Source organism: Coregonus clupeaformis, chromosome 27 (assembly GCF_020615455.1).
Source record: "Coregonus clupeaformis isolate EN_2021a chromosome 27, ASM2061545v1, whole genome shotgun sequence".
NCBI classification, from domain to species: domain Eukaryota; kingdom Metazoa; phylum Chordata; class Actinopteri; order Salmoniformes; family Salmonidae; genus Coregonus; species Coregonus clupeaformis.
Window position 1 is genome coordinate 29,827,273 of NC_059218.1, and position 25,853 is coordinate 29,853,125.

General features: G+C 42.9%; 2 protein-coding genes across 14 annotated transcripts in view; one reads left to right on the forward strand and one right to left on the reverse strand.

Annotated features, from left to right (window-relative positions):
* Positions 1-18,076, reverse strand: LOC121541731 (WD repeat-containing protein 5). 4 transcript variants are annotated; one of them, XM_041851001.2, is made up of 14 exons: positions 17,914-18,076; positions 17,055-17,136; positions 12,013-12,121; positions 11,500-11,573; positions 9,710-9,799; positions 7,349-7,438; positions 7,120-7,203; positions 6,909-6,964; positions 6,639-6,685; positions 3,431-3,506; positions 3,118-3,151; positions 1,770-1,844; positions 1,559-1,646; positions 1-1,399 (listed from the first exon to the last, which is right to left on the reverse strand). In XM_041851001.2, exons 2-14 carry the CDS (start codon positions 17,124-17,126, stop codon positions 1,299-1,301), a joined length of 996 nt encoding a protein of 331 aa, XP_041706935.1. In that variant the 5' UTR covers positions 17,127-17,136; positions 17,914-18,076; the 3' UTR covers positions 1-1,298. The 4 variants fall into 4 exon arrangements, with proteins under 4 accessions (XP_041706935.1, XP_041706936.1, XP_041706932.1 ...); XM_041851002.2 differs by having other exon boundaries at positions 17,055-17,184; XM_041850998.2 differs by having other exon boundaries at positions 17,829-18,076.
* LOC121541729 (bromodomain-containing protein 3-like) overlaps positions 17,177-25,853 on the forward strand; it is an 11,523-nt gene continuing 2,846 nt past the window's right edge. For 2 of the 10 annotated variants that reach the window (XM_045208129.1, XM_045208137.1), the window contains exons 1-11: positions 18,781-18,887; positions 20,474-20,840; positions 20,957-21,094; positions 21,294-21,417; positions 21,579-21,742; positions 21,846-22,217; positions 22,338-22,466; positions 22,976-23,164; positions 23,637-23,705; positions 24,843-25,069; positions 25,184-25,461. In XM_045208129.1, coding sequence (XP_045064064.1) covers positions 20,640-20,840; positions 20,957-21,094; positions 21,294-21,417; positions 21,579-21,742; positions 21,846-22,217; positions 22,338-22,466; positions 22,976-23,164; positions 23,637-23,705; positions 24,843-25,069; positions 25,184-25,461 — 1,891 coding nt within the window. In that variant the 5' untranslated portion in view covers positions 18,781-18,887; positions 20,474-20,639. Of the gene's footprint in view, positions 17,265-18,768; positions 18,888-19,869; positions 19,969-20,473; positions 20,841-20,956; positions 21,095-21,293; positions 21,418-21,578; positions 21,743-21,845; positions 22,218-22,337; positions 22,467-22,975; positions 23,165-23,636; positions 23,706-24,842; positions 25,070-25,183; positions 25,462-25,853 lie in introns of those variants that run through there. The other 8 variants (XM_045208136.1, XM_045208138.1, XM_045208130.1 and 5 more) reach the window with 7 other exon arrangements.

A 25,853-nucleotide genomic window follows, 5' to 3' on the forward strand; every position in this document is an offset into this window, starting at 1 on the left:
GCTCGGGGATTAGAACCAGCGACCTTTTGGTTACTGCCACAACGCTCTTAACCACTAAGCTACCTGCCGCCCCAATACAGGCAAGTGCACCTTCAATGTAGGCTCTTGTTGATATAGTTCGTAACCCACCATCTCACTGACCTATCACGGTCCCATTTACATCCAATGTGAATTCTAAAAGGCATCAGTTGAACCCCAACACTATTGTACAGAATCAGAATCCATCTTGTAAAATGTAGAAATGAGTTCAAAACAAGGCAGTGCTTGCTGTTTCAGAGCATAGTGTCGATACCAAACTAAATAAACTGTTAGTTGAGTGACTTGTAGAGAAATGGTTGAGAAAAATGCTGTCAACACTATAAACTCCTTCTTGAAATAGACTATATGCCTCTGGAGGAAAACTCAACATGGCTATGGAAATCCACCTGATGGGGACAGAAAACTTACCCAGATGTTTGTCAAAAATTAGTTAAACTCCCTTCAATGCATTCTGAGCATTGAACAGATTCCTTTATAATAAATACAACATAAAACATCAAATGAACCTCAAGTGCATGTATGAAGCTTTTTGTTTCAACACCTCTTCGTACAGACCGTTTAATTACCAATATTGGAAATATGACATAATTATCACTTATATATTAGCCTGGTCACAGATCTGTCTGTGCTATCATGTCAACTCCATGTTTGGCAAGACAGCACAAACAGATCTGGGTCCAGGCAACTTCTCTACTGCATTCTAATGACACTTCCAGTTGGTAAAAGTGAGATGTCAAACACCAGTGAAGCAGTCCGTTAGTCTGAAGAAAAAACACCTTACATGGGGGATAGGAGTACTTACTTGAGGCCAATGCAATCTGGCTTAATTGGGGAAATATATTATCAAAACAAAACGTGTATCAGTACTAAAACACCTACACATACAGAGATTAACTCATAAGATACCATATGACTACTTTCCTCATGAATGACAAAAGTTGATTTTCATATTTCAATTGATGAAACACAAACATCCAGCTCACAGTAAGAGTAAGGCAGAGATGGTAGAGCATGTAAGGGCACAAGCAAGACCAAGTAGAGGGTTGTGGTGGTTCGGTTGGGGTTTGATCTGGTTCTGGATGAAGGGAAGGTATGTGGTTGTGGTGATGTTCTGGACTTGCGTTCATTTTGTTCTTCCAGTTGAGGCTCAGTCCTCAAGGCATTCCCGGGCCCAGATCTTTCAGCAGAAAGTCCTCTTTTCTTCAAATGAAAAGTACAAACAAATGAAAATAAAATAAGCACGCCCAGGATCCAGAGGCTTAACAGTCGCTCCTCCACAGTTTGATAGTTTTGTCGTTTTCTAGCGCCGCAGACGCAATGATGTTCTCTGTGGGGTGGCAGGCAGTAGAAATCACCACATCTAGACAGAGAGGGTGGGAGGGAGAAGAGAAAAGCAGAGAATTAAACAAAGAGTTGTTGTGAGCAACAGTGTGTTCAAACAGTGAGATTGCCACCATGTATTTCACCTCAAAGTAATAGTAATCAGTTTCATCAACCTCTTGTCATGACTCTCCCCTACCTGTATGGCCCTGTAGTTTCTGTACAATCTCCTTGGTCTGCAGGTTCCAGATGTACACCATGTTGTCCTCCGAGCCAGAGACAATCCACTGTGAGTTACAGACCATGAGAAATAATGATACTTCAGAAGAAGCTATTGGTAAAAGCATAAAAGTCATCATCTTGAAAATCTATTTCTAGACATGCATGCAAGAGAGGGGGGATGGGTTTACCTTTCCACCTGTGACAGAGAAATTAGCAAATATGCAGTACTTCTCATTTTTGTGGCCAGTGTATGTTTTCAAGCACTGGAATGAGAGGAGAACACTTATTGAAGAGAACATGTAGAGAATTGAAACATTTCAATCAAGAGCATTCCTATGTTTGGATCAAATTGCAACATGAGTGATAGACATATGACATACACTATATAAACAAAAGTATGAGGACACCCCTTCAAAATAGTGGATTTGGCCATTTCAGCCACACCCGTTGCTGACAAGTGTATAAAATCGAGCACATAGCCATGCAATCTCCATAGCCTTACTCAAGAGCTCAGTGACTTTCAACGTGGCACCGTCATAGGATGCCACCTTTCTAACAAGTCAGTTCGTCAAATTTCTGTCCTGCTAGAGCTGCCCCAGTCAACTGTAAATGCTGTTATTGTGAAGTGGAAACGTCTAGGAGCAACAGCGGCTCAGCCTCGAACTGGTAGGCCAAACATGCTCACAGAACGAGCCCGCCGAGTGCTGAAGCGCGTAAAATGTGTCTGTCCTCGGTTGCAACACTCACTACAGAGTTCCAAACTGCCTCTGGAAGTAACTTCCGCACAATAACTGTTCGTCGTGAGCTTCATGAAATGGGTTTCCATGGCCATGCACAATGCCAAGCATCGGTTGAAGTGGTGTAAAGCTCGCCGCCATTGGACTCCAGAGCAGTGGAAACAGTTCTCTGGAGTGATGAATCACGCTTCACCATCTGACAGTCCGACGGACGAATCTGGGGTTTGGCGGATAACAGGAGAACACTACCGACCCCAATGCATAGTGCCAACTGTAAAGTTTGGTGGTGGAGGAGGAATAATGGCCTTGGGCTGTTTTTCATGTTTCCTTCGTTCCAGTGAAGGGATATCTTAATGCTACAGCTTACAATGAAATTCAAAAAGATTCTGTGCTTCCAACTTTTGGCAACAGTTTGGGGAAGGCCCTTTCCTGTTTCAGCATGATAATTCCCCTGTGCACAAAGCGAGGTCCATACAGAAACGGTTTGTCGAGATCGGTGTGGAAGAACTTGACTGGCCTGCACAGAGCCCTGACCTCAACTCCATTGAACACCTTTGAGATTAATTGGAACGCCGACTGCAAGCCAGGCCTAATCGCCCAACCTCACTAATGCTTGTGGCTAAATGGAAGAAAGTCCCCGTAGCAATGTTCCAACATCTAGTCGAAAGCCTCCCAGAGGAGTGGAGGCTGTTATAGCAGCAAAGGGGGGACCAACTCCATATTAATGCCCATGATTTTGGAATGAGATGTTTGACAAGCAGGTGTCCACATACACACTACATTACCAAAAGTATCTTACCTTTCCTTTGCTGTAGTCCCAAAGCTTCAGGGTGCTGAAAAACAAAAACAACTCACTGTTAGAAGACAGCATCCCAAAAGAAACAATAGCGAATAATTCATTTGCATTCACGAGTGATGAAGAAGCTTTTCTTTGTAGATTTGCTTCTGCATTCCTTCCCATTCAAATGAAACTCTTTGGTCCAATGGTACTGGACAGTCTAATAGGCCCCTCTACTGGTGCAGTACTGCATGACAAAGACCCTATGGTACATGTCATAGCCTACTACATTTGAGGGAAAGTGACAGTGCTCTACTGATAATCTTACACTCACTTGTCCAATGTGGCTGCCAGAATGTATTTGCCGTTTGGTGAGAACTTCACAAATGACACCGGGGGGTTGTCATCATCTGCAAAAGCCAGAAAATGAAGAATTTACTCACAGGAAAATACTATAAAATGTGATATTGCCTATATATTTTTTAAGCCTACTAGAAAGTGTGTGCCCTCAGGCCTGGAGGGAAGATAAAGTTATTCCCCTACCTAAGAATAGTAAAGCCACCTTAACTGGCTAAAATAGCCGACCAATCAGCCTGTTACCAACCCTTAAAACTTCTTGGAAAAATGGTTTGACCAGATAAAATGCTATTTTACAGTAAACAAATTGACAACATACTTTCAGCACACTTATAGGGAAGGACATTCAACAAGCACAGAACTTACACAAATGACTGATGATTGGCTGAGAGAAATGTATGACAGAAAAGATTGCGGGAGCGGTTTTGTTAGACTTCAGTACGTATGTGTTATGGCTTTAAACCCCCTGCTATATTGTGGATAAAGAGTTACCTGTCTAACAGAACACAGAGGGTGTTCTTTAATGGAAGCCTCTCAAACAAAATCCAGGTAGAATCAGGAATTCCCCAGGGCAGCTGTCTAGGCCCCTTACTTTTTTCAATCTTTACTAACGACATGACACTGTGTCTATGTATGCGGATGACAACACTATACACGTCAGCTACCACAGCGACTGAAATGACTGCAACACTTAACAATGAGCTGCAGTTAGTTTCAGAATGGGTGGCAAGGAATAAGTTAGTCGTAAATATTTCAAAACTAAAAGCATTGTATTTGGGACAAATCATTCACTAAACCCTAAACCTCAACTAAATCTTGTAATGAATAATGTGGAAATTGAGCAAGTTGAGGAGACTAAATTGCTTGGAGTAACCCAGGATCATAAACTGTCATGGTCAAAACATATTGATACAACAGTAGCTAGGATGGGGAGAAGTCTGTATATCATAAAGCGCAGCTCTGCATTCTTAACAGCACCATCAACAAAGCAGGTCCCTGCAGGCCCTAGTTTTGTCGCACCTGGACTACTGTTCAGTCGTGTGGTCAGGTGCCACAAAGAGGGACTTAGGAAAATTGCAATTGGCTCAGAACAGGGCAGCACGGCTGGCCCTTGGATGTACACAGAGAGCTAACAATAATATGCATGTCAATATCTCCTGGCTCAAAGTGGAGGAGAGATTGACTTCATCACTACTTGTATTTGTGAGAGGTATTGACATGTTGAATGCATGAGCTGTCTGTTTGAACTACTGGCACACAGCTCGGACACCCATGCATACCCCACAAGACATGCCACCAGAGGCCTCTTCACAGTTCCCAAGTCAAGAACAGACTATGGGAGGCGCACAGTACTACATAGAGCCATGACTACATGGAACTCTATTCCACATCAAGTAACTCATGCCAGCAGTAAAAATATATTTTGAAAAAACATCTTATGGAACAGCGGGGACTGTGAATCAACACAAACATAGACACATGCATACAGTCACACAATAACATACGTACTATACACACATGTACACATGGAATTTGTGTTATATATACACTACCAGTCAGAATTTTGGACACCTACTCAATCAAGGATTTTTCCTAATTTTTTTACATTGTAGAATAATAGTGAAGCCATCACAACTATTAAAGAACACATATGTAATCATGGAGTAACCAAAAAAGTGTTAAACAAATCAAAATATATTTTATATTTGAGATTCTTCAAATAGCCACCCTTTGTCTTGATGACAGCTTTGCACACTCTTGGCATTCTCTCACTTAACATGTGTAAATATTTGTATGAACATAACAAGATTCAACAGCAGTGCATCTCCTCCTCATGGACTGCACCAGATTTGCCAGTTCTTGCTGTGAGATGTTACCCCACTCTTCCACCAAGGCACCTGCAAGTTCCCGGACATTTCTGGGGGGATGGCCCTAGCCCTCACCCTCCGATCCAACAGGTCCCAGACGTGCTCAATGGGATTGAGATCCGGGCTCTTCGCTGGCCATGGCAGAACACTGACATTCCTGTCTTGCAGGAAATCACGCACAGAACGAGCAGTATGGCTGGTGGCATTGTCATGCTGGAGGGTCATGTCAGGATGAGCCTGCAGGAAGGGTACCACATGAGGGAGGATGTCTTCCCTGTAACGCACAGCGTTGAGATTGCCTGCAATGACAAGCTCAGTCCGATGATGCTGTGACACACCACACAGACCATGACAGACACTACCTCCAAATCGATCCCGCTCCAGAGTACAGGCCTCAGTGTAACGCTCATTCCTTCGACGATAAACGCGAATCCGACCAACACCCCTGATGAGACAAAACCGCGACTCGTCAGTGAAGAGCACTTTTTGCCAGTCCTGTCTGATGCCGGTGATGTCTGGTGAGGACCTGCCTTACCGCCTATTGCGGACAGTCTGAGCACTTATGGAGGGATTGTGCATTCCTGGTGTAACTCGGGCAGTTGTTGTTGCCATCCTGTACCTGTCCCGCAGGTGTGATGTTCGGATGTACCGATCCTGTGCAGGTGTTGTTACACATGGTCTGCCACTGCGAGGACGATCAGCTGTCCATCCTGTCTCCCTGTAGCGCTGTCTTAGGCGTCTCACAGTACAGACATGGCAATTTATTGCCCTGGCCACATCTGCAGTGCCTCCTTGCAGCATGCCTAAGGCATGTTCACGCAGATGAGCAGGGACCCTGGGCATCTTTCTTTTGGTGTTTTTCAGAGTCAGTAGAAAGGCCTCTTTAGTGTCCTAAGTTTTCATAACTGTGACCTTAATTGCCTACCGTCTGTAAGCTGTTAGTGTCTTAACGACCGTTCCACAGGTGCACGTTCATTAATTGTTTATGGTTCATTGAACAAGCATGGGAAACAGTGTTTAAACCCTTTACAATGAAGATCTGTGATGTTATTGGGATTTTTACTAATTATCTTTGAAAGACAGGGTCCTGAAAAAGGGACCTTTCTTTTTTTGCTGAGTTTATATATGTGTGTGGTAATAGAGTATAGGCCTGAGGGCACACACTTAATTAGTTGTGAAATCTGTTATGAATGTATTGTAATGTTTTTTAAATGTATAACTGCCTTAATTTTGCTGGACCCCAGGAAGAGTAGTGGGGATCCATAATAAATACAAATATATGACACAGATGCCACAATTCTGGCTGGTGAAGCTTACCAATTAGTGTTTTCAGACACTGTCCTGATGCGGTGTCCCAGATCCGGCTAAGGACAGACAAGAGATATTAAGGTTGATACAGTGTCATACATTTCTCAAACAATATCACAAATTATATAATGATTTAATACATCCAAATAATACTTCAATACTCCTCATATTTATGTTACATTGACCATCATTAAAACTAGACTCACAAAATGCCTCTAAGGGAATATCTTTGCCAAGTACATTCAACAAAACAGGGGAGAAAGTGTTAATTTCCCTCACCAGAGGCCATCGTAGCTGCTGGACACAATCAGTGAGCCATCTCTGTTGAAATGGACCTGCATGGCAATATAGATTAGAGATCTATTCACACTTACCAGAGGGTGTGATAATGAACTACTATTTGCTCATAAGCAGAAAATCAATGATCTGAAGTAGATTGTTATTAGCTTCATATAAGGTGTCCACATGCACAGATGGGTGCAGTACTTACAGCAGAGACGGGGTCGGAGTGGGCCGGCAGGGTCTTCAAGCATTTGCCAGTTTTTACATCCCATATCCGCACACTCTCGTCAAACTAGAAGAAAACAATTCATGTTAGCACACAACCACACAACAAATATTCATCCCTCCTTGATGGAAATCAGGGTTAGCAATAACCTTCTCTATGTAAACATATACAATAGGAATTCTGCATTAGTGTATTAGTAGGTAGGACTCACCGATCCAGACACGATGAGATTGGACTGGGGGTTGAAGTTGCAGCAGAAGACATAGTTGCTGTGGCCTTTTAACGTCTTCAAGCATTTCCCCTGCAATAAGGAAAGGATTGGGTTTAAATTAAACATGTTCACGGTAAGAGCTCATTATGGTCGATCAAGCATCCACGGCATGGAGGGCCCCGAATCAGCGATTATGATGTATTTGCAGAGGAAACAGTTAGCGCAATGACATGCTAGCTGTTCCGTTACACTTCCAGTCATTCCGCTAACTCTAGTGAGCATTGGCTCACGAAAATATATCTAACTTCCTTCGTACTGGACGCATAGAGATAAAAATGGTATCCATGAGTTTATCTGACTCTGTTGACGGCATGTCTTGGCCGAAAAACGAATCTGTATGCGATGGAAATTTTGATCATGTGAGTGAAAACACAGCCTTGAAAATGTTTTTTGTCTTAGTGTCATAAATATTCCTTGGTTCCTGCCTGTGCTTGGTAAGGGGGGGGGGGACCATCTGACAGAACGCCCAGAATATGTTCGATAAGTTAAGATAAGAGACGGTGCCAGACACATGCCGGAACCAACCCTATGAACTATGCCTATGTAACGTGTCTGTAACCAGTATGTAAGAGATCTAACGAACTGTCCCGTTAGAGCTCCTGATCGACATGTGTACTTGGTGCATTGAGTTGGTTGAAACCTCTCCAGCGCGCTGATAAAAGAACAATTCATTTAAGATTGACTTCAAGTGTCCCTGTGTAGAATTTCCACAACACGTATTAACTAGCTGCAGAGAACGAATGCTACCCTGTGGTGCTAAATATCTCTGATTAAAGCCAGTACATTTTTTAGGGATGAGAGCTGCTCCCTTCAGGCAGACACTACCTCAAATCCCCTGGCAAGAGTCATAGAAGCAGGAAGTCCTTTATCCCTGCAGTCACTGAGGGTTTCATTTGAATACAAGTATACACTTTATGGAAAATACATGTTTCTGAACGATGCATCATGCTGCCTTGTTGACAATGACCCGGTGGCACAGATTCATGTTCGATTTGAGCAGTGTGCTCCGTCCTCACCGGTTTTAGCCGGTCACGTGGCGGGCCGTAGCCCGGTGGACCCCAGTTCCGTCTAATCAAATTCCTTCATTACTCTTATGAACAAAACCTGACATTGAAAAAAGAAAAATACATCTTCAAAAACATAGTATCTGCACTGAATGCTAAGCACTTTATCCCAGTCCTTCCAGTGCAATTTCTATACAGACTTATTTGGTAATATGTATTTGCTGTTGAATCAATGTTGTCATGTCTTTTATTTTTATTTATTTTTTAAGCCAGGCCCCCGAGCCATCCCGTTCTAAGCCAATGACCAGTCATTTTACATCAACAATCTAACATTCTAATAAATACATTTCATATCTGCCAATTAATTTCCATCAATGTTGCGTTTGTCTCACTTACTTTGTGTAGCCAGTTAGTGATAATGATAACTGTCTTCTGGGTAGACAAAGACTTTCCCAAAAACCTTCTCTATTAAATGTTAACAGAAAAGTAGGCTTATCTGGCAGAATTATCATTTTTATCAATCCGGAGGGCTTTTGTTTTGGAAATTCTGTCATGACATATGCAGCAGCAAAAACATCACTAGACCAGCACAATCCTCTCACAAAATGAGGAATTAAAGGGGTATTTCACTTTTTATTTTGTTAGTTTTTTCCCCAACCCTCAAAAATGGACTTCTGATGTGATTTAAGCATTGACATGGACAGAACATCCAATTGTATTGTTTCTCTATAAATAATTGTAATTGAGCATGAAAACTGAAAAAAATAAAACGTGCCTATTTGAAAGCCAGGAAACAATTATGAGCAGCTTGCGACATGTTTCAAAGCGTAAAAGGACCTCTCATGCTCAGTTGGTAGAGCATGGCGCTTGCAACGTCAGGGTTGTGGGTTCGTTTCCCACGGGGGGCCAGTATGAAAATGTATGCACTCACTAACTGTAAGTCGCTCTGGATAAGAGCGTCTGCTAAATGACTAAAATGTAAATGTAATGCTAGAAAAGGTTGGAGACCCCTGCCTTAGAATATGCTCTTTCCAGTAGGTAATATAAATTTAAAATGTCTGACCGGCATGAACCTCTAGGATTATTTTAAAGTCACTTTTTGGTAAACTCCAGTCCGGGGGGAACATGACTTTAAAAACAGATATTACAAATGTAAATTCATACGACGTCAAAATAACGCTCTCTGCGCTTCTAGTGTTAAACTGTCGCAAACCAATTTTCCATTGTGGGACAATAAAGTGAAATACTTCTAGTACTATATTTCTGAGAAAAAAACTCCCCATCCTGCCTCTCTTACCGAGCTGACGTCCCAGATCTTTAGAGTCTTGTCGTCAGATGCTGAAACAAGGAGGTTGGAGTCTGAGGACCAGGCGACATCCGAGATCCCCTGCAGATAACAAGTGAAAGGTCAACTTGGTTAGTCACACTAAAAGCACTCATCATGGCAGTGAAACAAATAAAGTGCCTTCAAAGTATTCACAGCTCTTGACTTTTTCCACATTGTTGTGTTACAGCATGAATTTAAAATTGATTAAATTGAGATTCTGTGTCTCTGGCCTACACACAATACCCCATAATGTCAAAGTGAAATTATGTTTAGACATTTTTACAAATTATAAAAAAATTAAAAAATGTAATGTCTCACGTCAACAAGTATTCAACCCCTTTGTTATGGCAAGCCTAAATAAGTTCAGGGGTAAAAATGTGCTTAACAAGTCACATAATAAGTTGCATGGACTCACTGTGTGCAATAGTGTTTAACATTTTTAAATGACTACCTCATCCCTGTACCCCACACATACAATTATCTGTAAGGTCCCTCAGTTGAGCAGTGAATTTCAAACACAGATTCAACCACAAAGACCATGGAGGTTTCCAATGCCTTGCAAAGAAAGGCACCTATTGGTAGATGGGTAAACATTTAAAAAAGCAGACGTTGAACCATCCTTTGAACATGGTGAAGTTATTAATTACTCTTGGGATGGGCATCAATACACCCAGTCACTACAAAGATACAGGTGTCCTTCCTAACTCAGTTGCCGGGGAGGAAGGAAACCACTCAGGGATTTCACCATGAGTCCAATGGTGACTTTAAAAACGTTAGAGTTTAATGGCTGTGTTAGGAGAAAACTCAGGATGGATCAACATTGTAGTTACTCCACAATACTAACCTAATTGACAGAGTGAAAAGAAGGAAGCCTGTACAGAATAAAAATATTCCAAAACATGCATCCTGTTTGCAACAAGGCACTAAAGTAATACTGCAAAATGTGGCAAAGCAATTAACTTTTTGTCCTGAATACAACGCGTTGTTTGGGGCAAATCCAATAGAAAACATTACTGAGTACCACTCTCCATATTTTCAAGCATAGTGGTGGCTGCATCATGTTATGGGTATGCTTATCATCATTAAGGACTGGGGAGTTTTTCAGGATAAAAACAATTAACGGAATGGAGCTAAGCACAGGCAAAACCCTAAAAGGAAAACCTGGTTCAGTCTTATTTTCCATCAGACACTGGGAGATGAATTCACCTTTCAGCAGGACAATAACCTAAAACACAAGGCCAAATCTACACTGGAGTTGCTTACCAAGAATACAGTTTATGTTCCTGAGTGGCCAAGTTACAGTTTTGACTTAAATATACTTGGAAATCTATGGCAAGACCTGAAAATGGTTGTCTAGCAATGATCAACAACCAATTTGACAGAGCTTGAAGAATTTTGAAAAGCATAATGGGCAAATGTTGCACAAACCAGGTGTGGAAAGCTCTTAGAGACTTACCCAGTGAGATTCACATCTGTAATCACTGCCAAAGGTGCTTCTACAAAGTTTTGACTCAGGGGTGTGAATATTTATGTAAATTAGACATCTGTATTTAATTTTCAATTAATTTGTAAACATTTCAAAAACATGTTTTCACTTTGTCATTATGGGGTAGTGTGTGTACATTGGTGAGACATAACATTTGTATTTATCCATTTTGAATTCAGACTGTAACAAAATGTGGAATGTCAACGGGTATGAATACTTTTTCAAGGCACTGTACATAATCATTACAAATAATATAATGGAAACGTGAACTCACAAGTTTGTGTCCCGATATTGTTTTCTCAAACTTTCCATCGTAAGCTCCCCAAATTTTGATCAGTTTGTCAGCAGCTGTAAAACAGATATTTCAAGGCAGCCTTTTCAACTGAAACGTAGTGTTATCATGCAAGATTTCAACAGATAATTTACATTGAAAGGACATTGCACTTAAAGCAGAGATCTGCGAGTGGCAAAACAGCGCCACTGGCTGCCCCAGGTGCATTTGTTATTGTTTTGAGTAAATGTGAATCCAGCATTGTGGTTAAAAAAAATGAATCGTAGTACATACTCTGCTGTTCTATCGCGCTTGCAATAATGTGCAATGATGTTTGAAGTAACGTCTTTGTTGTTGTAATATCGCAAACGGACGTGGTAGTTTCACTGCTATGGATTGCAGCTTTAAATGACATTTTATTGTAACAACTTGTGCATGCACTGTGATCAGGCCTAATAGTAGTATTCAGTAGACTTACTGTTCTAAGACCACCTAAAGCACTCATCATAAACTTACATGAACTGGCAAGCCACTCTCCACTGGGACTGAACTTGACAGACGAAACTGCTTTTGTGTGGCCGGCTAATGTGAATTTCAGGGTGTAGTTGGGCTTGACTGGTGCCGACTAAATAGGGGAAGAAAACAAACAAAACCACATTGGAACAGGAAAGCAGTTCAGTTGATATCTGTAGATGCATTTAAGGCAATTTTCATTAAAAAAGGATTTGACATCATGAAAATAGCAGAGACAACGTATAGTACCAGTCAAAAGTTTGGACACACTTACTCATTCAAGGGTTTTTCTTTAATTTTTTACTGTTTTCAAAATTGTAGAATAATAGTGAAGAGATCAAAACTATGACATAACACATATGGAATCATGTAGTAACCAAAAAAGTGTTAAACAAATCAAAATAGATTATTCAAATAGCCACTCTTTGCCTTGATGACAGCTTTGCACACTCTTGGAATTCTCTCAACCAGCCTCATGAGGAATGCTTTTCTAACAGTCTTGAAGAAGTTCGCACATATGCTGAACACTTGTTGGCTGCTTTTCCTTCACTCTGCGGTCCAACTCATCCCAAACCATCTCAAATTGGGTTGAGGTCAGGTGATTGTGGAGGCCAGGTCATCTGATGCAGCACTCCATCACTCTCCTTCTTGGTCAAATAGCCCTTACACAGCCTGGATGTGTGTTGGGTCATTGTCCTGTTGAAAAACGAATGATTGTCCCACTAAGCCCAAACCAGATGGGATGGCGTATCACTGCAGAATGCTGTGGTAGCCATGCTGGTTAAGTGTGCCTTGAATTCTAAATACACTGCTCAAAAAAATTAAGGGAACACTTAAACAACACAATGTAACTCCAAGTCAATCACACTTCTGTGAAATCAAACTGTCCACTTAGGAAGCAACACTGATTGACAATAAATGTAATATGCTGTTGTGCAAATGGAATAGACAACAGGTGGAAATTATAGGTAATTAGCAAGACACCCCCAATAAAGGAGTGGTTTAGCAGGTGGTGACCACAGACCACTTCTCAGTTCCTATGCTTCCTGGCTGATGTTTTGGTCACTTTTGAATGCTGGCGGTGCTTTCACTCTAGTGGTAGCATGAGACGGAGTCTACAACCCACACAAGTGGCTCAGGTAGTGCAGCTCATCCAGGATGGCACATCAATGCGAGCTGTGGCAAGAAGGTTTGCTGTGTCTGTCAGCGTAGTGTCCAGAGCATGGAGGCGCTACCAGGAGACAGGCCAGTACATTAGGAGACATGGAGGAGGCCGTAGGAGGGCAACAACCCAGCAGCAGGACCGCTACCTCCGCCTTTGTGCAAGGAGGAGCAGGAGGAGCACTGCCAGAGCCCTGCAAAATGACCTCCAGCAGGCCACAAATGTGCATGTGTCTGCTCAAACGGTCAGAAACAGACTCCATGAGGGTGGTATGAGGGCCCGACGTCCACAGGTGGGGGTTGTGCTTACAGCCCAACACCGTGCAGGATGTTTGGCATTTGCCAGAGAACACCAAGATTGGCAAATTCGCCACTGGCGCCCTGTGCTCTTCACAGATGAAAGCAGGTTCACACTGAGCACGTGTGACAGACGTGACAGAGTCTGGAGACGCCGTGGAGAACGTTCTGCTGCCTGCAACATCCTCCAGCATGACCGGTTTGGCGGTGGGTCAGTCATGGTGTGGGGTGGCATTTCTTTGGGGGGCCGCACAGCCCTCCATGTGCTCGCCAGAGGTAGCCTGACTGCCATTAGGTACTGAGATGAGATCCTCAGACCATATGCTGGTGCGGTTGGCCCTGGGTTCCTCCTAATGCAAGACAATGCTAGACCTCATGTGGCTGGAGTGTGTCAGCAGTTCCTGCAAGAGGAAGGCATTGATGCTATGGACTGGCCCGCCCGTTCCCCAGACCTAAATCCAATTGAGCACATCTGGGACATCATGTCTCGCTCCATCCACCAACGCCACGTTGCACCACAGACTGTCCAGGAGTTAGCGGATGCTTTAGTCCAGGTCTGGGAGGAGATCCCTCAGGAGACCATCCGCCACCTCATCAGGAGCATGCCCAGGCGTTGTAGGGAGGTCATACAGGCACGTGGAGGCAACACACACTACTGAGCCTCATTTTGACTTGTTTTAAGGACATTACATCAAAGTTGGATCAGCCTGTAGTGTGGTTTTCCACTTTAATTTTGAGGGCGACTCCAAATCCAGACCTCCATGGGTTGATACATTTGATTTCCATTGATAATTTTTGTGTGATTTTGTTGTCAGCACATTCAACTATGTAAAGAAAAAAGTATTTAATAAGATTATTTCATTCATTCAGATCTAGGATGTGTTATTTTAGTGTTCCCTTAATTTTTTTGAGCAGTGTATATCACCGACAGTGTCACCAGCAAAGCACCCCCACACCACCTCCTCCATGCTTCACGATGGGACCCACACACGCGGAAATCATCCGTTCACCTACTCTGCGTCTCACAAAGACAGCGGTTGGAACCATAAATCTCAAGTTTGGACTCATCAGACTAAAGGACAGATTTCCACCAGTCTAATGTCCATTGCTCATGTTTCTTGGCCCAACCAAGTCTCTTCTTCTTATTGGTGTCCTTTAGTAGTGGTTTATTTGCAGCAATTTGACCATGAAGGCCTGATTCACGCAGTCTCTTCTGAACAGTTGATGTGTGTTTCTTGAACTCTGAAGCATTTATTTGGGCTGCAATTTCTGAGGCTGGTAACTAATGAACTTATCCTCTGCAGCAGAGGTAACTCTGGGTCTTCCTTTCCTGTGGTGGTCCTCATGAGAGACAGTTTGTTCATAACGCTTGATGTTTTTTGCGACTGCAATTGAAGAAACTTTCAAAGTTCTTGAAATGTTCCAGATCGACTGACCTTCATGTCTTAAAGTAATGATGGACTGTCGTTTCTCTTTGATTATTTGAGCTGTTCTTGCCATAATATGGACTTGGTCTTTTACCATATAGGGCAATCTTCTGTATACCACCCCTACCTTGTCACAACACAACTGATTGGCTCAAACGCATTAAGGAAAGAAATTCCACAAAATAACTTTTAAGAAGGTGCACCTGTTAATCGAAATGCATTCCAGGTGACTACCTCATGAAGCTGGTTGAGAGAATGCCAAGAGTGTGCAAAGCTGTCATCAAGGCAAAGGGTGGCTATTTGAAGAATCTCAAATATAAAATATATTTTGATTTGTTTAACACTTTTTTGGTTACTACATGATTTCATATGTGTTATTTCATAGTTTTTACATCTTCACTATTATTCTTCATTATAGAAGAATGCAGAGGATAAGTTCATTAGAGTTATCAGCCTCAGAAATTTCAGCCCAAATAAATGCTTCACAGAGTTCAAGTAACAGCCACGTCTCAACATCAACTGTTCAGAGGGGACTGTGTGAATCAGGCCTTCATGGTTGAATTGCTGAAAAGAAACCACTACTAAAGGACACCAATAAGAAGAAGATACTTGTTTGGGCCAAGAAACACTAGCAATGGACATTAGACTGGTGGAAATCTGTCCTTTGGTCTGATGAGTCCAAATTTGAGATTTTTGGTTCCAACTTCCGTGGCTTTGTGAGACACGTGTGGGTGAATGGATCATCTCTGCAGGTGTATTTCCCACCGTAAAGCATGGAGGAGGTGGTGTTATGGTGTGGGGGTGCTTTGTTGGCGACACGGTCTGTGATTTATTTATAATTCAAGGCACACTTAACCAGCATGGCTACCACAGCATTCTGCAGTGATACGCCATCCCATCTGGTTTGGGTTTAGTGGGACTATCATTTGTTTTTCAACAGGCCAATGACCCAACACACCTCCAGGCTGTATAAGGGCTATTTTACCAAGAAGGAGATGGAGTGCTGCATCAGATGACCTGGCCTCCACAATCCCCCGACCTCAACCAAATTGAGATGGTTTGGGATGAGTCGGACCACAGAGTGAAGGAAAAGCAGCCAACAACTGCTCAGCATATGTGGGAACTCCTTCAAGACTGTTGGAAAAGCTGGTTGAGAGAATGCCAAGAGTTTGCAAAGCTGTCATCAAGGCAAATGGTGGCTATTTAGAAGAATCTCAAATATAAAAAATATTTTGATTTGTTTAACACTTTTTTGGTTACTACATGATTCCATGTGTTATTTCATAGTTTGATGTCTTCACTATTATTCTACAATGTAGAAAATAGTAAAAATCAAAACCCTTGAATGAGTAGGGGTTCTAAAACTTTTGAACGGTAATGTATGTTAGCTAGCTAATATAGCAATGTTATGAATACAACTCCCATCTGTGGTCGACGACAGGATACAATTTGAGAGCAATAACGTTAGTTATCTCCAAAAGTGATTGACTGCACGCTGACAGTGATTTCAGTGCCATTCAGTGGCTAGCTACACTACAAACATTATTTTACCAGGTTCCTGTGAAGCAATTGTAATGACAGTCCACCACAACATACCCAAGTGTTTCCTGATTAGCAGGGGGTCGTCTGAATCAGAGAGAATGTTGAATTTTAGAATAATTAGAAACACAGTTTGAGATCGTGAGGAGATCTCGCCAGTGGTTGAATGGGGAATTGGGCTTCCAGGGAAAATGTTGTCCGAGGTTGCAACAGTAACCATGGGGGGCGGGCTTAGCGAAGGGTCAATAGGCATGGCATTGAATGAGAGGGTGTGGCCCTTAGACCTTTACCATCATGCAAGGTTGCAACCTCCTAGGCCTTACCATCTCACAGGAATTTGGTCCTCTGTAGCTCAATTGGTAGAGCATGGCGCTTGTAATGCCAGGGTAGTGGGTTCGATCCCCGGGACCACCCATACGTAAACATGTATGCACACATGACTGTAAGTCACTTTGGATAAAAGCATCTGCTAAATGGCATATTTTTATTATTTACTTTTTTTCACCAAATTGGCAGAAGGAAAATAATAATAATCAACCCCAAATACAATAGTGTTTCACCCAGCTTTGCTGCTTGGACCCCTAAAAAAACAGTCGTATTAGGGCTAGCTTGAACCCATACCTTGCTCTGGCTGGCAGATGCAGATGATGTTTTAGTGGCCTCAGTTTCTGGTTTCTTCTCCTCTGTTGCCATGGTGATAGTGCTGAGGGGGGATGGGGATCAGTTAGTGAAAGCACGCTGGACAACCAGTCTGCAAAAGTGGATTGCAATTTCATAATGTCAAGTGAAATGCAAGGATAGGAAATTGTATAGATACAACACAAGACCAATGTAAGTTGCTACCCTGACAGCTAGGTTAACGTTAGCATGTAGATGAAGATTACAATATTGGATATGATATTGAAACCTAGGTACAATTATGTTAGTAACGTAAATTACCACCACATATCAAGCTAGCTAGCTTCCTACCCAGTCATGGCTGGCACAATGTAACTAGCTAAATAGTTAGCTGAATAGCTAGCTAGCCTGGTGAAATAGTGTTAATAGCTAGCTCTATGTTAGCAAGCTAGCTAACTGCCATTGCAAGTAAACAAATGACCATGAGTTAGCCAGTTAGCCTCACATTTACCGCAGTTGTGGAAGCTAACGTTCGATAGCCCCACTATGGACGGACACAGGGCGTCTTTCTAGCTAGCTAATGTTGTTCGCGAACATTCGTGTGCGTGTTGTTGGTGATAATGGTTTTATTCCAGGTATTGTATGAATCCTACCATTCGAAAGATAGTTAGCTAGTTAATTTGGCTAGCTAGTAAGTTTACGTTATGCACATGCAATATAAACTCTGCTAGCTAACACTAGCTACTCCATTCAAACAATACAATCGGGGAGACTCACCGTAAGGCCCGATGTTAAACTGTAATTGCGCGGCCGACTATTTTCATTTAGGCACAAATCTGATCAATTACACGAATATATTTACCATATGAATACGGTTGAATCTATGTTCTCCCTAACTGAGCAAGGAAAAAATCAAGGGCCAGTTCGTTTCAGTTTAGCCAGGTCTCAAGCGGGGAATGTGGCAGTGAAGACGCCCATTGCGCATGTGTGCTTCTTCAAGAGCGCACAATCAGAGAGGAAGAGAAGAGCCCAACTACGCGGAAAATCAGTCTCCCTCCAGCAGGTGACGTTTTTTCGCCCACCAAGTTTTTGTTTGGAGGTCAATGAGTGTCGAACTTGGTCAACAAAAAAAAATAATGGATTATTTACTACGTGAGGTTTATTTGATCGAATAGAAGTTTCGTAACGCTTAAGTTGTTTTGAGTGTACTGATATAAGTAAGACACGTGACATCCCGGCAACTATAGGTACAACTATAAGCCCTCCTGTAGCTCAGTTGGTAGTGCATGGCGCTTGCAACGCCAGGGTTGTGGGTTCGATTCCCACCGGGGGCCAGTATGAAAAATGTATGCATTCACTAACTGTGAGTCACTCTGGATAAGAGCGTCTGCTAATTGACTAAAATGTAAATGTAACTATGAGAAAAAACACTTTATATCAGAGTTATATCAGTCTCGAGATGGCTATGTATATTCATGACATGAGGCTAGTAGCATAGCATCTCTCTCCATTGAATAGAGGCGGTTGACGTCAACAACCCTCATCGAATATTCAAAAAGTAATCTGAAAAGTATGAGTTGTCAGTATATTCCAAAATCTTTGATAGTAGTATTAAATGCATTATACACTTTGTATAAGGTGTATAATGCATGTTGTGGGGGCGTAGTCTTCAGATCCAGTAAATTGATCACAAACCGCGCGCCATTGCGCATGAGCAAGGGACTTGGTATACCTCATCTTTATGCTACTCCTGTACTTGTTCGGCCGCACTCAAATAAAACAGGAGCCACTCGGACTACCAGGTGAAAGGCAAAACCCCTAGGAGGCATCAAGGAAGTAATGCATTCAGATATTTATATTTCCCCATACTGGAGTTTCTTTAGCGAAAAAAATGCACCATTCATAATTGAGCTATTTCAATGTTATGAAAAATGTGGTGCTGAAACGCTTGCTAGCATATCAACTAAGCTAGCTAGCATGCCAATGTTTTTAAACAAAACTCCATTCTGTGCATTGCAACAATACAACGTCAATTCTTGTCTTAAGTGAAATATTGTGGCAATGTTAAAATAAGAGTTTGTAACCAGTGTTTATTGTGGGTACATACGCAGTTGTGGTAGTAATGCAGGCTATCGCTTAAACTATTCGTAAAGTCGGGTGAAATTATATCGGCTGCTGCTAGCTAGCTAACTAGCGAAAGCTAAAGGGTAATATCATCTGCCCGCCATCTTTTTGGAGAATGTGTTGCAACGTAGCCCATTATAACAACTATTTGGTTTTGGTGTATTCATGTTTTACTAGCTAGTCATGGTTTGTACGCCACTTAATATACGTACATGTTTTATGCGCTAGCTGATAGCTACACTGCACTGGTTTGCACTTGCAACCACGGAGTGGAAATTAGAGTCCGCGCGAATTGTTCCAAAAGTGTCAAAGCACCCTTACATTTAACCCGCGCATGATGGCTAGCATAGTTTGCAAAGTTACATGCGTTTTGTTAAACACATATCATAGTTAACTAGCTAGATTAGTTACCTGATTGCAATATTTTGCCATAAGATGCCGTAACGTTATGGTATTGTAAAAAACTATTTTTTTGCTAGCCAGCTACGGTTAGTGTAGTTTATTTGATTGTTTACGCGGGAGGCAGTACAAAGCTAGCTAAGTGCTAGCTGGCCAGATACACTTTCCACGGACACACAAATATATGTTGTGCGTGTAACTTTAAAGCCAGTAGCTACGACAAGACGCTGAACGAGATACAGAACAAGATTTATCTGGGAAGTTTTCTTTCTTGGAAGTGTCCTTAGTTCAGATGGCATTACCACAAAACGTTATACAGCAATTCAACTGCTCGACGTGAGAATTGTATCTAAATCAGCTGTGCTGTTGTCTCTCAGCTTTGCAGTTTGTTTGGGTATGTATGGGATGAAATGTGTGGTTGCTATGGTTAATTACCACACCATCTCTCTCGCTGGTTATTTCGATAAGTTGTTTAGAGTTATTTTGTGTTACAGCTAATATTGACTTGTACCTTTGCTCCCTGCACTGTTGCATGATCGCTGTACCTAATGTACCAAACACAATTCTATGGTCAAAGGAAAATGGTAATGCCAGACCAAGACCAAGCTGCAGGAGGTGCAGGCTGCAGATTGGGGTCTAGACAATGTCCCTTAAGCCTGGAGAGGTCAACACATCTCTCCAGGGACACATTAGCCAGCTGTCTGTCAGGAGACATTTGTCCATTACAATATATAGAATAATTGTGTGGTGATATAGAAAATGGTCTAGTTTCTTATCAGAATTGCTACCTGTCATGTCGTCCCAGGTATACAATAATTTTTTGAGGTCTTGTACCTGGGTCATGGATTTTTATACTGAAAGCTCATGACCATCACTCTGTTCTGTTTGTTTTTTTATAGATCAAAAAGGTCAGGCCCTGCAATGAGATGCAGTTTCCTTTGGGCCGCTAAAGAGCAGACAGAACAGAACTACACAATCCACTGAGGACGCAGTGTCCGTCTCCCGCCCTGTCCATTGCAGAGGTTGCAGCGACTCCTAGAATATCACCCCCTTCTCATCGCCAGCATGTCTGCTGTCACCTCAGCAACCCCGGCCCCTCCTCAGGGAGTCAACCCCCCACCCCCGGAGGTGACCAATCCCACAAAACCAGGTCGGAAAACCAACCAACTACAGTACATGCAGAATGTAATGGTCAAGACGTTGTGGAAGCATAACTTTGCCTGGCCCTTCTATGTGCCAGTCGATGCCATCAAATTGGGACTTCCGGTGAGTAGACTGTAGATATTGAGAGGTGTTATAAATGTCAGAAAGTCAATGCTTATAGATATCTCACCGTGCAGAAGACTTGCAGCTGACAGATTATTTTGCTTATTCTGTGTCAGGATTACCATAAGATCATAAAGCAACCTATGGACATGGGAACCATCAAAAAGAGACTGGAGCATAACTACTATTGGAGTGCTAGTGAATGCATGCAGGACTTCAACACCATGTTCACCAATTGTTACATATATAACAAGGTGAGTGCTCCAAGAGAGTAAATACAGACTGTGTCTCCTAGGGGTCCGTTTATTCTGGATTTAATATTACAGTCTCTAATATGTTTGCAAATTCTCCCAGGGCTAGTCCCAAAGCTCCATGTTTTTACATTGATCTCAAGTTTTCTCTTTGCATTTCCCATTCATGTTCCTCACTTTGTGTTTTTACTTTGCCCACCAGCCAACAGATGACATTGTCCTGATGGCACAGGCCTTGGAGAAGATCTTCCTGCAGAAAGTTGCCATGATGCCCCAGGAGGAGGTGGAGCTTCTGCCTCCCGCACCCAAACCCAAGAAAAGCATAGGTAATAGGCCACTGTTCATCTGATCCTGACACTATAGACCCCTATCATTTTGGATAGATCCTTAGATATAGTATTGAAAAATGTAGAGAAAATGGGCGCATATTGCCAATAAGATAGCCCATGTACTGTGAGTTAACCACTAATCATTGCACCTGCTACAGGTGGTCTGGATGGAGATGAGTCACCATCGTCCATCCCTGGCTCTACGACATCTGTGATGGGCTCTTCTACAATGTCTACCGTCACCCCCAAAGTCCCAGCTGTCCAGCGCTCGCCCAATGCTCCCATGATTCCCGTCGTCTCACCCTCACAACCTCTTGTTAAAGTAAGTCACTGTACATTTTTCTTCAGGCATATACGTGTTTATTTAGTCTTTTGAATGGAACCTCACCTGTGAGTGTGTGCCTTTTGTGTTTTTGTGCACCTAGAAGAAAGGGGTAAAGAGGAAAGCAGACACCACCACCCCCACGACATCTGCAATCACAGCCAGCCGGAGCGAGTCGCCCAGCCCCCTCTCAGAGGGCAAGCAGGGCAAGGTGATGTCAAGAAGGGAGAGCACAGGCCGTCCGATCAAAGCTCCAAAGAAAGACCTGGTGGAAGGGGAGTTGGGCCAACATGGCAGCAAGCGGAGCAGAATGAGTGAGCAGCTCAAGTACTGCGACAGTATCCTGAAGGAGATGCTGTCGAAGAAACATGCTGCGTATGCCTGGCCCTTCTACAAGCCTGTAGACGCTGAGGCTCTGGAGCTACATGACTACCACGAGATCATCAAGCACCCCATGGATCTCAGCACTGTCAAAGTATGCACCACAGAACAAAGCATGCACAGTAGTATAATTCACGTTTACAGTTAACCATTGTTGGCTTGTGTGGTTGCCCTTCCATGCACTGTTTGGATAACACTTGCTGTTGATTTGCAGAAAAAGATAGATGGCCGGGAGTACCCAGATGCACAGATGTTTGCAGCGGATGTTCGAATAATGTTCTCAAATTGTTACAAGTATAACCCTCCAGATCACGAGGTTGTTGCCATGGCCAGAAAACTCCAGGTAGGTTTGGGGATTTTAAAGGTCCACGTTGGGCAAAAATAACAGCTTTAAACTGTATAACTGATCATTGCACCATCATACCAGGTCATTTTAATGCTTAAAAACAACAAAATGGATGAATAAGATATTTGGCTACAGAAGTGCAATTTCTTACTGATCTCTACAGCTTCTGTCCAAAAACAAATCCTGTGAAATGACGTCAACACATACTGGAGGAATTACTGGCTAGCTAAAGTGGCTAGCTTAGCTAATGAACTAGCTACATCGATTGTGGCGTGCATGACCAGAATGACACATCGACGAACCACCAAAGGCACACCCCATTTCTGTTTGAAAATTGAGAAAGGGCAGAGTTGGACCGTTTTTTTGTGCCCAAAGTCGACCTTTAAACCTTTCTCTGGATCACGTTTGAAAAATCTACGTAAAATTGAATCGTTTGGTTAATTCCTAATGTCTCTTTCTGTCACTCTTCTTTTCCCCATCATTCCCTGTGTGTCTTTGTCTGTCAGGATGTGTTTGAGATGCGTTTTGCTAAGATGCCTGATGAGCCAGCGGAGCTGAGCCCCGGTGCAGGCGGGTTGGTCAGTAAAGGTGACAACTCAAGCAGCGGCGACTCCTCCAGCTCAGACAGCTCCGACTCGGAGGAGGAGCGGGCCTCCCGGCTCGCCGAGCTGCAGGAACAGGTGGGTGCGGAACAGGTGGGTTTCAGATCCGAGGTCCGTCCGACTCTACTCCTCTATCCTGAAGGGCTCAGGGAGGGCCTTCCTCCCACCTTCTCACATCACAGCCACCTTGTCCAATCGAAACTTGTCTGAGACCGAGAGGGAGGGGCTGCCACCTTACATGCAGTGAAACCCCTCCCCCCTCCCTTCAGCCACGCAAACCACTGCTTTCTCCACTGATTTGTCATCTCCCCATTGATAGCACTGAAATGTAACCCTCTACCGCTTCAAATTGTGCATTTCCATGCACCTACTGGCACAGATGGCTTGCATGCACCACTTAAACAAAAGCCTTAAAAAAAAAAAACATATCACAATGTAGTTTTGCATAATGGTACCACACAGTAGCTCTTGTCATAACATGGTGTTTTAAAATGGTTTTGATCTGATCTCTTTTTTTGGAGTTTTCTATCTTTGTCCCCTTATTTCCCTTTGGCTCTCTTACCAGTGTATCTCTCTGGAGCGCCCCAATGGTAGCGGGCAGGGGGGAAAAAACGGTTGCACCAAGCGTTTTCAGGTGATTTGCTTTTCACTTCCTGGCCCCCTTCCCACTAACCTCTTATTGATCTCAGTTTATTATCATGATGCCGATATTTCACCTTTTTTTTTTGTTGCAATAGTTGAGCAAGCGGTAGAGGGTTAATAGTGGGGAGGGGGGTGGCGAGTAACAGGTGGCGAAGTGCTGTTTGCTGGGTGGTGGCAGATGTGGTGTATTTGAGTAGGTGTGTATGAGTTTGTATGGTTGTGTGAATGTGTGTTTGTCTTCTCCCTGGTATGCTTGCTGGCTGACCAACTAGACATACTCCTTTCTCCATTCTCTCTCTCTTGATTGCCTGTTGGTTGTGTCCAATTTGACTTATGAAGCAATGAATGGAGGAGTATGCAACTTGTTTTCTTCTTCCTTGTTAGAACATGTAGCTCTCAAAATCATACTTTTTTTTAAATAGAAAAAGTTGGATGTTCTAAATCCACAACAATGCTTAAACCACATCAGGAGACTACTTTTGAGGTCTTCGACAAAAAATCTAAATTTGGAATTTTGGGTGTAGTTACTCTTTAATGCGAGTGCACACCAGCAATAGACTGTTGTTTGGTTAGCGATGTTTCTGTAGCGCTCATGTGATTGCAGAGTTTGCTAAACAAATGGCCACTGGATTGATGCAAAAAATCATGAAATCATTCTGCCAGGTAGTCAGAGGCTACTTTGTAGTTAACATTTAATTGAGAAAGCCTTTCCATCTCTACCAGAAGAAAGTTATCATTAGCGTCATCACTAACGGCTACACAAAGTATAGACATATACGTGCACTACTCACACACATGCGAGCATTCATGTGCCGTTTCAAAAAGTTGCAGGGAAATACCAGTCACTGATGCAATTTGTTCATGTTTTATAACCGACTTGTGCAAATTTAATGAACTTTTTAATAAGTTCAATACATTTAGTTGATTTCCTTTCCAAGTTCAATACATTTTTGAATGTTTAATTCTGTTTTAACGTCTGGATTTCACATATTTTTAGGGCTATAGTTATTGATTTGTTTCAGTTCCTTTTTTGGAAACCCATATCTACCCTCTTCTAGTCCCTCAGTGCTTGAAGTGTTAGAATACCCCTACAGCAGGTCACTAACTCCTCCACCCCACCTCTCCCCAGCTAAAGGCTGTCCATGAACAGCTTGCCGCGCTCTCTCAGGCACCTGTGAGCAAACCAAAGAAGAAGAAAGAAAAGAAGGAGAAAGACAAGAATAAGAAAGACAAGGACAACAAGCATAGCAAAACCAAGACGGACGAGGAGAAGAAGGCCAAGTCTGGGCAGCCTGCCAAGCAGGGCCAGCAGAAGAAACCCTCCAGGAAAGCCAACAGCACAGTGACTGGCTCCAGGTAAGGCCTCCTTTTCTCTGATGTATTAGGGCTCTGCTCAGCCTCACAATAAGCAACACCATAAAAAGACCATGAGACACTTTCTCATTGCGGCGCTGCCCTCTGATTTTCCAGGCAAGCAAAGAAGGGGGGCCGGGGCTACGAGTCTGACGAGGAGGAGTCTCTGCCTATGACGTACGACGAGAAGCGCCAGCTCAGCCTGGACATCAACCGGCTCCCAGGAGAGAAGCTGGGGCGGGTTGTGCACATCATCCAGTCCCGAGAGCCCTCGCTGCGAGACTCCAACCCAGACGAGATTGAGATTGACTTTGAGACGCTCAAACCCTCCACCCTACGCGAACTCGAGCGATACGTCAAGTCCTGTTTACAGAAGAAACAGCGGAAACCCCAACGTAAGTACTGAGGTCGAAGACCTCGTGCATTGAACCTCCCTCTAAGTATCTTCTCCTACCTTCTCGCTTTACTGTTACTTGCTTTTCCTCCCATTTGCTTTAATTACTAAATGCTAGTTTTCCCCTTTTTTAGTATTTTTTAAAAATAAGTAGATTGTTCCTTCCCTCTACCTAGTTGCACGTCTCCCGGTTGACTGCTAGTGTTTGATATACAGGTGGTCCCCAACTTTTTGAACTCCTAAAAATGAATTTTCAGCTGACCTTTGGTTTTTGGTCTATGTGTGCTAGCTCAATGACCTACACAATTGACCTTGTGTACATGTAGCCTAACTGAAGACACAGTACTGTTGCCAATGTCTTGGCATTCTGGACATAGATGCTCTATGCTGCCT

What these genes read in the sequence shown, in the direction of transcription:
- LOC121541731 (XM_041851001.2), bottom strand. Translation starts at nt 17,126, where the DNA reads ATGGCAACAGAGGAGAAGAAACCAGAAACTGAGGCCACTAAAACATCA. An exon ending in AGAGTGGCTTGCCAGTTCAT is followed by an intron (nt 11,574 to 12,012) that starts GTAAGTTTATGA and finishes TCTGTTTTACAG; the next exon opens with CTGCTGACAAACTGATCAAA. An exon ending in GGGACTACAGCAAAGGAAAG is followed by an intron (nt 1,845 to 3,117) that starts GTAAGATACTTT and finishes CTCTCATTCCAG; the next exon opens with TGCTTGAAAACATACACTGG.